Source organism: Homarus americanus, unplaced genomic scaffold (genome assembly GCF_018991925.1).
Source record: "Homarus americanus isolate GMGI-L3 unplaced genomic scaffold, GMGI_Hamer_2.0 scaffold53225, whole genome shotgun sequence".
Lineage (NCBI taxonomy): Eukaryota > Metazoa > Arthropoda > Malacostraca > Decapoda > Nephropidae > Homarus > Homarus americanus.
In genome coordinates this window covers 62,091-75,005 of record NW_024750875.1, presented here as the reverse complement: position 1 = coordinate 75,005, position 12,915 = coordinate 62,091, and the positions used below count along the sequence as shown (strand labels likewise).

General features: G+C 35.0%; 1 protein-coding gene across 1 annotated transcript in view; it reads right to left on the bottom strand.

The window, feature by feature from the left end:
• Positions 1–363: 363 nt before the first annotated feature.
• LOC121854483 overlaps positions 364–12,915 on the bottom strand; it is a gene marked incomplete at its 5' end in the record, with an annotated part of 68,611 nt that continues 56,059 nt past the window's right edge. Inside the window, 2 exon segments of the mRNA XM_042349157.1 lie at positions 364–4,522; positions 11,873–11,948. Of these exon segments, the coding sequence (XP_042205091.1) occupies positions 4,412–4,522; positions 11,873–11,948 (187 nt within the window). The 3' untranslated portion in view covers positions 364–4,411.

The window sequence follows — 12,915 nt, the reverse complement described above, 5'->3', positions numbered from 1 at the left end:
TGTACAATTATTTTTTACTACACAATACAGTAGAACCCACACAATGAGTTTCATAAAAATACTAACATTTGTGCATTGTAGTTATACAGTTTATAGAGGTATAAAGGATAAAAGAAAAAATACATTTGGAGAAGAGATCTTGCATTAGCTTGTAACTGTCCCCTTTTCTTCACTTCTTTTTCTTTTCTCACCAATGAAGGATGGCTGGAATCAAAAGCAAATACTGTACATTAAAGTGCTGTACATACATTCTCCCTTCATTCATATTTCTGTAATGGAAAGATGCCCAAGCTCTCATATAACTCTACTTCTCCAAATTTAAAACAATGTAACAGGAAACAAAAGGGAAAATAAAACTGAAAACAGTGTTAAATAAATTCAATATACTTTTGACAAATACAGTTTTTTAAGATCCTTATTTACACCATTTACATAAATCCCCAAGTAGAGTATCATATTGGCATTTCTAATTTTCATGAAAAACAAGTGTAATGATTGAGATTACAAAAATGGCTGAAGTATGCACAATAAAAATATAAATTCAATCTATTGATATCTCAGATGTTTTGTAACAGAGGTTTTGCATTTAATTTTCTCCAAAATTATGTTTTTAATAAATAAACAAAACTGAATATCTGCTAATGACCACTCCATGGGATGGCACACATCACAGAACCAATTACCATATGCTGACAAGAACATACTGGTAAAGAGAAGACCAATTTAAGAAATAACCAGAAACCAAGTTAGTGTTTTAATGATACAATGGGCACAACGAGCACACTATGTGACTGCCTAAACTAATGTAATTTTTTCTCTCCATGCTTTTGACAAAAGGGAACTAGAAAAACTTAGAAGGAATAAATGGTGGAATTATATATGGCTGGGAGGAGGGGATGAAAACCAGAGGTGAGTTTATAAAGTTGGGGTGAGGATATAAGGGCATTAAGCAGCGTGTATAGTGAGGAGACAAAACAGTAGAACCACTAATGTGAAGAGATGGTTTGGAGACAAAACATGGGAGCAGTATGAGGACACGAGATTACAAAGGAGTGCATGTTTTTGATGTGAAGTCATTAGGAAACTGAGGAGTGAGTAGAATCAGTTTGAGGATCTAAGAACATGGAGACTGTATTACCCATCCATCCTTCCCAGAGTATGGGTTACTGGTATGAATGGCAATTTTTTTCTCTCCACTTTCAATACTGAGGAGCTGATGAAAACTTCCCTCAATTAACAGATTGCTTATAAATTACATCCCATTTAGTGACAAAACCTAATGACAATACTTTAAATATAACTCAAAGCCACTTATTTGACTGAAAAAAAGAAAAAGCAAATATCAAGCGAAAGAACGGAGGTAAAAGCAAAAAGGATAAAGAATGAGGATTTTTTGTTTAATCTGAGAAAAGTATATAAAAAAAAACCTAAGTAGTATAGTACTAAGGCAAGAATTTACAAAATAAACGACCTGGTGATGGTAATACTTCCACGGGTGACTAAAGCCAACTGCTAAACCAGGGAAATACTGAGGGACAAATAGTTAGATTAACACTCACAGCAAACAAACATTTCATATCCAGTTAAACCAAGACACTCAACACCTGAGGAAAATGGGGAAAACACTCAAAAGTTTTTCATCTAATAATTTTCATATTTCATTAATTTAATGACGGTAACATACTCAAAGTTATCCATGACAACGTGCCTCAGTGCCTTCACTGTATACAAAAATATATTCTTATAACTGGAGGAGAACTTCTTAAGTGTTGTAGAGGCAGAGATAGAAAAGCTCTTACAAGAGGACCTTTTCTCCAAAAGTTAAGAGGAAATGACAAGGAAATACATGCCAGTTATCTTATCTGAAAATGAATGACCTTAAATTTGGAAGTGTCTATATGTGTAAAAACTTACATTATTCAACTCACATCAGCCACTGAAACAAAGATAATTTACTGGAAATTGGAGAAGTACAATATCTATAAATATTATATATATATACAGTATGTAGATCTATTAAACATTCAGAGTAGATATACCTACTTCACTGACAAAACTTTTTCTACACTTACTGATTTTAACCATCATTAACACTAAAGAAACTCATTTACTGTATAAGTGCTACCATATTCTTACAAGTCCTTAAATTTAGCATATGGTCACCACAGGAAAAATGGACAGTAGGCCAGGAGTCCTAACAATTCCTTTCTTGAATGATCTTCCTAGTTGGGCATGTTTCTTGTATCACAAAAGATGGCCAGAAGGCCGGGAACTCACCGACATAAATTTACCAATTAATGATGTGAGGCAGCAATCTATGCAGCCTTCTCTTATGATGTACGGCACATTAAACCAAAGAAGCTCATCCATGAACAGATGTGTCAAATATCTCAACCTACTGCACACATACTTTGGTTTTGATATTATACATCCATTACTTACAGTTGCCGAGGTACTTCACTAAAATATAAATCGAATAAAAAGTAAACACTGTGCACCTGTTCAGGTGGAAATGATAGGAGGCCAACAGCTAGAGACTGAATTCATCCAAATATATCACAGAAAAAAAAAAAAAAAAAAAAACACTAATATTACAGATAACCATTGATACTTAATTATCAAGTTTTCATGTGCCTGTTTATGAACAATGTTACCTGGAATCTTCAGATGTATGTAATAAGTTTATATTCATTTGATACTTTACTGTTTGCCTACAGAAGAAAACACATCTTATGTAACTGAGACAAACCATGGCTTACATGTTACTGATACAGCAAGCAACCTTAGCAAGGGAGTTCAACACACAGTGACACAACACTGGTACACTTACCATAAGCAAGTTGTTTGGAAAATAGCAAAAAGCACATTTTTAACAAACCATTAACAGTTGACGAGCAGTAATAGGGCTCGAAAATTTTCATAAATAACTTTGTTAATGTTGTAATACTAATACATTGTACACATCACATAGTAATAAGTATTGTGATAACATCTATCACAAAGCCAAAAAGTGAAAAGAAGTCTTTTATTCACTTAGCAGAATTTACCAGTTTTCAAAACAGAAAAGACTCAACTTTAAAATTTTACTAAAAATAATAATACATAAGCCCCTTAATATAATTTTAACTATAAATATTGGATAGAACTTAAAACCTGAACATGAAGTCCTCAGGCAACATTATAAAATTTCAGCTATCATATAAAAGACTCATCCTATTGTTTACTTCACCAGCATCTGACGCTGGACACCATTACACTGTAACTAAAACTTTTATAACTGTGTTGAGTTACCTATGTAAATCTATCTTCAGAATCTCTCAGTATTCAATATATGCCATTACCAGTTTAACAATTTCTCATTGTCAAAAGCGAAACTGGTTCCTCAAAGCAAGTAAACAAACATGCTCCATTTTACTTGATTAAAACCAAATTATATAAAACTAAATGAATGAAAAACAATAATGAAAATAGTTTAAAGAGGTGAAGAAAATAATATAAAACAAATACTGTCTAAACAATTCAAGATTAGTTCCTACAAAGCATGTACAGTATCAAACACAACTTAAAAGCAGGAAACACCTCATTGAATGAAGAACAGTAGGAAGTGGTCAAAAAGTACAGATACACTTTGAGAATCTGAAAAAGGTGTGAATGCCTCATGTTACTTAAGAATCTATGTAATTTCTGCATTACTAATAACTTAAATAAAACCAATACAAAACAAAGAGAAAGTCCTCTTCCAACCCCTACTAACTGCCTTGTTTGGTAATAAAAGCCTTTTGACCATCTTCCTTCAAGCATTACAGTTATTTTTCATAATCAAATTATAAGACTAAAGTGAAATTTGTGAATCAAAATTTTGGAGTTCAAACAAAAGTGAAGGTGTGAACATGAAATATGACTTACCATCTGGGATTCAGGGCATTCAAATACCTCACCAAAATTTGCTCTCTTAACATCACAAATGAACTTTCAGCACTCACACCAATTCTTAGGAAAAAATATTAATTTTCATCATCAGTTGGAACTTTTATAAGTAGAAAGTAGACACAGTATATGATATACCATTAGCCCGACTATAAATACAGTACAGTATGATGAAGTTCCCAATGTGATCAATAATGTTGCATGCAAATGGGCTTATCTTTACAAACAATTTGAAGTATATATAATTTTTTTACATTTTCAGTCTACAGTTATTTGAATTTACTGATGTCTATTTACCAACAAAATAAAATAAAAATTCTCCATTTACTTAAATCATTATCCTAGGTAGTAAAATAACTCTCCTAGATTCAGTGAAAGTTTTTTATTTAAACAAAAACCCAATTCTACTTAATAATGAGTATCATCTGAAGCAAACAAAGATATTTTTTTTTGCCCTCTTAAACAATTAAAAGGAATTCCCCAATTACGAACTCTTCTTATCCCCATTAGTGTGGTGAACGAGGGCTGGAGTGTCTGCAGGTCGAGTAAAATTCTTCCCTGGAACAAACTCAGCAGCGTAAGGATTCAAATTACTCTGAAATAAGACGAAGAAATTCATATTATCCTTGAGAAAGATGAAATCAAACTAATATGAATATGGTAAACAGTATGATTAACTGGAGTAATGTCTTGATAAAGCCAATGAAAAAGTAAAAGAGTAACTACAGTATAGTCTGGATTTACGTGGTTTTTGTTTACGCGTTTGGTCATTTACGCGGCACCTTGCCAGAATGAAATGTTTTAATTATGCGGTAACTTTCATCATTTATGCGGGTGAAGTATAATTTGTTTATTTACTGAAGATATTTGTTTTTAGCTCACAAAATTCATAGAAATTACCCAGCCAGAATATAATTTACATTGCTGGAATTCTTATAAGATGGTGATTAATTAAAATATAAACACCATAAAATTTGCATTAGACATACAAATTTTAGATGTAATTTAAGAATTTTATTTGAAAGAGCAAAAATTTTATCTTTTGTGCAAAATATATGACGTTTATATTCAAATTATTGGCAGTCTTGCAAGGAATCCAGCAATGTCAATTATATTATCCTAACTTTAGTCTGAGGTATTATTTATTATTAAACATGTATGCCTAGTGTTTTTCCCAAACATTTCTCTGGTAGGGAGGGAAGAGCCAGCGAGCGTGGGAAGAGGGAGGGGGGGAGTTGAGTCCATTATTTGAATGGACATTAACCGGCGACTGTATTTCTCTTAAATATTAATTGTGTGTGCATACCATCATAAAATTAAAATGCTATTTTTACTACAACGTAGGTATTGTGTTGGAAAAAATGGAGTTTGGGGGTCGGCCCAATCTCTACAGTCGACCCTCGTTAATTCAGACTAATAGGGGGGGGGGAAAGGTGTCCGTTTTAGCCGATTGTCCGAATTAACCGATTTAGGGGTTAATATTGCATTATATTTCAAAGTCATTGTTTTCGTCACGATTTTATCCCACTTTCCACTGTAATACGTACGTCATTTCAGCAAAAATATTACATTTCCGTGAATGCATTATATCAAGCACAGTATGAATAGAATACCATTGTAATATAACAGTATTTTAACCAAAAACTATTAAAAAATGAGTAACTTCTCTTGAACATCGGAAGGTTAGGTAAAATCTTTTGTTTTCGTCATGTATTTTATCCTATTTTACATTAAAATACATCACGTTTCAGCAAAACTACCAATTATTTCCGAGAATATATTCATTCAGGCGCAGTTTAGGTAAAATATACGTGTGATGTAACAGTTTTTTAACTGAAAACGATTCGAAAAACACGTACCCTCTAGCCCTGTTCAAGGAGAGGACTGGGAGAAGCTGTTTGGTGCTGCAGACGATGACAAGGAAAATGATTTGGATGGATTTTAATAAAAATATTCAGAAATATGGTATCGTAGTATTTATTCAAGTCAATTAGGATAAAATATTATTGTAATACAACAGTTTTTTAACTGAAAACCAATCGAAAAGCGATTACGGTAACATCTTTTGAACGAAAGAAAGCGAAAGTCATTGTTTTCGTCACGATTTTATCCCACTTTCCACTGTAATAGGTACGTCATTTCAGCAAAAATATTACATTTCCGTGAATGCATTATATCAAGCACAGTATGAATAGAATACCATTGTAATATAACATTATTTTAACCCAAAACTATTAAAAAAAACGAGTAACTTCTCTTGGACATGGGAAGGTTAGGTAAAATCTTTTGTTTTCGTCATGTACTTTATCGTATTTTACATTAAAATACATCACGTTTCAGCAAAACTACTATTCATTTCCGAGAATATATTCATTCAGGCACAGTTAAGGTAAAATATACATGTGATGTAACAGTTTTTTAACTGAAAACAATTCGAAAAACAAGTGTACCGTCTAGCTGATACTCAACAGCTGGTGGTGCGTCATGCGTCGTTGTAAACAATATGAGGTTGAAGTAGATTACCGGGTATTATATTAAGTGTGAAATATCAAAAAGGTTTTTATTACCGGTATTTTTTGTAGATCAGTGAGAACTGTGATACCGTATATGATATGATAAGTTAGCCTGTGCTAAGAACTTCAACATAGACTACTGAAAGCATGTTGAAAGGTAATTTAGCCTTTTCTAAGTTGGTGAGCTTCATTTGCTGAAGGAACTGCACAACTTTTCATTACTAATTGGTACATATTTTACGTTTCCATTGTTTACTGGCAGTAAATGGTAAATATTTTTCATGTCTGAAGCTAAAAGTTGCATCCCCCCCCCCACACTAGTGGTGGAGATGTTACATTTAACCAAAAAGACGCTGGTGTTTTATCCCAGCAGTGGGTGGACCAGCATTTTAGCTTAAGGTCCGCATAGGTAATATTCCTACAAATCTTAAAAAAAAAAAAAGAAAGAAAAAAAAAAAAAAAATTCGTTTAGATTTTGTCCAAATTATCCGAAATCCGGATTAAAGGGGTCCGAATTAACGAGGGTCGACTGTATTTCAATTAATCCCATATGTTCCGTTATTTCATTTACACGTTTCTCGTTTTACGCGGACCTCCACGGGTTCAATTGACCAAGTAAATACAGACTATACTGTATATGACATGCGTAGGCATTTGCCTCCCCATAGAGTATGTAACTCTGGATGCTCTAATTCCCAAAATCAAACTTATATGATCATGTCTATTATCTTCATTTTGGTACTTGGGAAGACTAATTCCTCTGCCAAGTTTCAAGACATCCACCAATGACTGAGTTACAGTGTCCACATGAATAGTAAAGACAGTTGAGGGCAGTTCAAAATATCCCACAAATGGGTTTCAGCATATAAATGAAACTGAGATATGAATGTAAATATTTAGCATTAAGAGAATCGTTTAGGAAAAAAAATCACTAAAAACTGAAAAAAAGGAAACATTCCTGAAAAATGGTCTTGCCCTGGGCTATCTCAAATGGCAGTATTTTTATACGTATATTTATATAATTTTCGCAATAAAATCGAGGTTCTTTTCCCCTCGTATCTCCCACACGGCCATAGGTACACCACCTGTTGATAGAAATCATTAGAAAACTGTATTTAAAAAAAAAAAAAAACATACTACTGTACATTCACTGAAAACTCTTCACCTAGTGAGGCCTAGGTGAGTCAATACTGTCTAAACATTGAATGATGGGAAGGAACGCTCAGCTGTTGCTCACTCTCTCTGACTGCTTTCCTGCCATTCATCACCATATTTTCTAGACATCATGAGCACTTCAGCAGTTCAAAGAATACGAAGACAACTCACTAACACTCGAAAAAAGCCAGAACAAGCACGAAAAGAGGCAACTCTGAAACCCTCACAGATTTGAGATAATACCTACTGGTAGAAGGTGGGGAACCAAGAGTCCCTGTGAGAAAAAAAATAAATGGCACTTTTCTCTAAATAATTTTTTTTTCACATTTAAAATTCTGATTCACAGTCATTTAAGAGCTTTTAGATTTTTTTCCCAAATTTGGGAAATTTCAAGGCGGGAAAGAAAAAAATTCATTATGCAGAAATGGAGCATTAAACCAAAACGTTTGGGCCCCTTTTAAGAATGGATGTTATATTCCAAGGGTTATGAAAACAAATGTGAATGAATGAGAATTATGGGAGAAATGCAATTTTGAAAATGGGTGTTTTTTGGGGGTGCCAAGGGGGGATAGGATATTATTGTAATCATGTATATATGTCAAGAATAAAATATGAAAATAGAGCAAATACAAAAACACATTCTTCTATACCTTAAGAAAACAGCACACCAGATATAAATAACATAATAAAATAAGTTACTGTACAAGGTCACATGAGAGGAAGAGCACTAAGCTGCACTACTGGATAAGGAAGAGCTGGTAGCCAGAACATCAGAGTATAACAGCAGAAAGTAAAGCATGTTGGACTCCTGTAGATGTTAAAATAACAGAATATACTGAAGGCAACACAGCATACAAAGGCTAGAGGTAACACAGTACAGCAAACCCTTAAACAATGCAGGGGTTAGGTTAATGAAAACCACATGAAGACAAAAAAAATGCGATGTTCAAGAAGAAGAAGAACCCACTCCATAACAGATTTACTATGCACATATGCTCTTTATTGTTCTTATTTTGTAGTTTTATATTATAGTTCCACATTTCTAAACTAGGCTGGCGAGTTGGCCATGTAATTTATAGACAAGGCCTTGGCAAGAACCGGCTCCATAAATACACGTTCACTTATCACCCAAGTTCTTCATTTTCTTTTGTATTTTCTTTTCTTTATTTCTAAGTCACATTAGAGTATTGTAATGAATTTTGTCAACCTTTGAGAGTTTCATTGCAAGTAACAATATACGAGGCAGCTGGGCGCAAGAGACGGCCATGTAGTTTATAGCCAAGGCATTGGCTAGAACCGCCTCCATTGATACACTGGATGAGAAGCCAAGAAACACTCTAAACTACATCAGGAGAAAAATGAGGACTCCCTACTCCACCCAGGTGAGGAACTATGAATTACTAACTTCATCACATGAGGAACAAGAACCACCTCCAACACCCTGTGTGAGCTGGAGGACCTACCCTGACCACGTGATACATCTGCAGCTGTAGTGGGGTAGCAGCTTAGCAGCCAGGTACAACGGCTATCAAGACAGTGGGAAGGACTTTGTTGGCGCCGACATTAGGTCACAAGAATGTCTACTGACCAGCTCCCACAGTACCACTAAAGTTAACCTATATATTGACTCTATGTTTCTTATGTTTTTGCATTGAAAGCTTTTGTCAATCAAGTGACCCACTCCCCTATTTCACCATATGTAACCTATCATCTCTGTTCATTGTACAGTATATTTTCAGCCTTCGGGCTGCCATGTTATCTTAATAAACCGTTAATTATTATTATTATTATTATTATTATTTATTATTATTTCTCACACCATGCTCTTCATTTTTCTTATTTTATAGTTTTATGTTATATTTTCTTTATTTCTAAGCCACATCATTTATATAGTGTAGAATAATTGTTAAAGTCCACTTTCTGAGACACGAGCCAGGAGTCAGCTGTGGCCTGCAAGATGGTAATGCATGTTGCCATTGTTATATGTAATGAAACTATAAAAGTTGTGTAAAAATCATTTCAATATTCTAACATGACCTAGAAATAAAGATAATATAATACAGTATAAAACTATAATATAAGAATTATGAAAAGCATGGGTGTGTATTGTGTGTGGGAAGCCTTTGTGTGGAAGCAGCGGGCAGTTTGTCAAAAGTGCATCTGGTGACTCGGCTGGTTAAGCCTATTTCAGTTTAAATGTGCACCACACAACCATTTGTGCTGTAAGTTTACTTTATCCCCTTTGTCACTGATTGTCAAGTTGATTTCAGCAGAGAATATTTAGGAAAACAATAAAACCATAAAAAAGCAAAAATTATACAAGATGGTAATACAAGTTGCCAATATTACATAAATATAATGGAACTTTAAAAGTTGTGGAAAAATCATTTCAATACACGTACTTTAATGTGACTTTGAAATAAAGAAAATATAATTTAAAACTATAAAATAAGAAATATGAAGAGCATGTGTGTGTGTATTGTCTCTTTAAGATGCAGTGGAACTCCCCCGTGCTACCATAGAGACCCCTCGCGGCCAGTAGTGCAAGTTGTCAGATGCACGTACACAACCTCCCTTGCTCCCCATGCAACCCATTGTGTAATCCGCGGAGGGGCGAGGGCAGCGTTGTTTAAGGGTTTACTGTACACAAAGGCTGGAGGCAACACAGTACACAAGTGATCTGTGTGTGTGTGATACAGCTTGATTACTACATACCGTAGTCCTACCATTGATACTGTATTGCATAATACTGTAACTGATCTTTTCTTTATACAGTGAACCCTCCAAGTTCTGGACTATAAGGGGGGATCACCTGTCCAAAAAAGAAGATTGTCCGTATCTTCTGGCAAATGTACTAAATGTATAAAAAAAAAAAAAAAAAAAAAAAGTATAACATGCCCTTGAAATTCGCAAGGGTTTGGGTCTCAAAATGGCCGCGAATTGCCAAAACAGAGAACATCATTTTGCTGACAGGGGTTGGGGGTTTACATATTTACTCGTGTACTGTACAAAGAAATGTATATTCTCTTTATGTGTTTGCCCTGAGGACAATTATTTTTTTACACACACACACACACATGCACACGTACACACACACACACACACACAAAAATAATAACAGGAAAATCCTCTCACTAATACTCAAACAAAACAAAGCGTATCGAAATGTAGAAAAAATGCGAGTCTACCCTCAAGTCAATTCTAAGCTTTGTTATTAGCCCTTAAGCCCTGGGTTAGGGTGCTGCTGGCAGTACCCCCAACGCGGGGTTAAATCGAGAAAAAAATCAACATTTAAAAAAAAGGGGGGGCGGGGGAATAGGCGGACGTTCTGGCACCTAGGGCCTAAGGGTTAAGGTTGGGTTGTTGTACAGCAATTTTTTCCTCATAAAAATTACTGTCTATACAGCGAATGACATCTGAGTGGCAGCTGGGTTGATACATATGGTAGATCAAACTTACAAAATTTCTTTTGTAGCCATCTAGCCAACCCAACATGAAGGATGTTGGTAATTGTGATGTAATACAGTATACTTTTTCACAATATGTATGTAGGATGGTGTGTGCATGTAAATGAGTAAAACTAAATGAAAGTTACATATATCGACCTGAAAATACGAGTTGAAAAACAACCATGACACCTCACAGCTTGGCCCAGTAGCCTGGTGGTTACAATTATGAGCTAACCTAGCTACAATGACATGATTAATCACGGTTAAGCACTATTGTATCAGTAAACACTATTAATAACAGTAAATCCATTGAAATATGGCAGGGAGTAAGGAGTTACAAATGAAGACAATGCTCAACTAGTGGTCAATCACTCCTATTACCAGGCATACAATCAAAATATGTATGGGAGAAATACATATCTTGTAGTCTAATTTGAAAACAGTGATGGGCCCAGTGATAAACTATATGGATTTACCTATGATAACATAATAAGAAACGTATCATTATTAGAGTGAATGAAATAATATTACCACAAACAACTAATAATTCTGTTTACGTTTCCCACCTCGGGCACCTGTGTCCCGTGCACTGACATCTTAGTTATAAGGGACTTAGATGATCTTTGGCCTGTTTTGAGAATGCTTCTTAACCCCCGGAACCCCCCCAAATTTTGTCAGAATCTTCCAAAATCCGGATTTACAGGGTCCAAATCGTTGAGGGTTCACTGTTTATGAAGTAAGAACCTGATTTACATTATTCTCTTTGGCATCCAAAAAATTAAAAGTCTTGGCAAAAACTTCATTCCTGAACAGAAAAAAAAAACTTACCTTAGCAGCTACACTCTCGTTCACTCCCATCTTCTGCATACTTGTGGCTAAACTTGCCGTGGCATTGTTTCTCATTCTGTAAAATAAAAATAGACGTGAAAAAAACAAAATTTATACTCCACTTACAGTACTTGTAGGAGTGTAGTGGTAAAACTAACTGATGATTTGTAGATTAAGGGAACAAGGTGAAAATGCAGCATCACCCATGAAATGGCCATGAAAAGTGATAACTGGAGAAGTAAAGTGATTTCTTTAAATGAAGCACATAGCAAGAGTACCTCAGTGATGATTATCCACAAAACAATTCACAGATGGAGGAGGAGATTAAAAGAAAATCAATATAAGGTGAAAGAAGAACAGAGGTTATGAAAGAGAGAGAACCGAAGCTGGGGAGGAATGAAGGGACACCCATAATAGGGAGTAGTGAGAAGAATATCGGAGTGGGAAGAATAGGGTTAGACATTAGGAAAAGTAGAAACTGAGGGAGTATTCGTGTGACAACACTTTGGATGAGCCAAATCAAGTCAACCTAAGACTAATATAGTGATATCCCCGTTAGCTGGAACAATTGGTGCAGAGCACTTCCGGGGTTGAGAGATTTCCAGGTAACAAGACGACTTTCTCAAACCTGGAAAAATTCCTTATCCCTGGAACCTTTTCCGGTACTGGGAAAAGTTTCCGCTGTCTAAACTAGACCTCTTGCACAGACGCACACTAGCCCACTTCCCCAGAATGTTTCTGGGTGCTGGAGATGTTTTCCTCAAGTCTAAACTACAGGAGTCCATAAATACAGTTCTAATTAAGTTAGAAACTTCATTTCTTTATTATAATAATCCAGAATAGCTTATCTAAAATTTGGTTAAATAAATATATTCAAAAATTAAAAATCTATAGGACATGGTCATGAATGGAGCTGTGTGTTACAGCAAAGACTGTTATTTTCCACTCCCAAGGAACTGTGGGAAATTAGTGGGTCTTGTGTACCTGACCTGACCTGATGCAATGTCAGGTCACCCTTTCTTGGGCGAAGGATTAGTGGATCT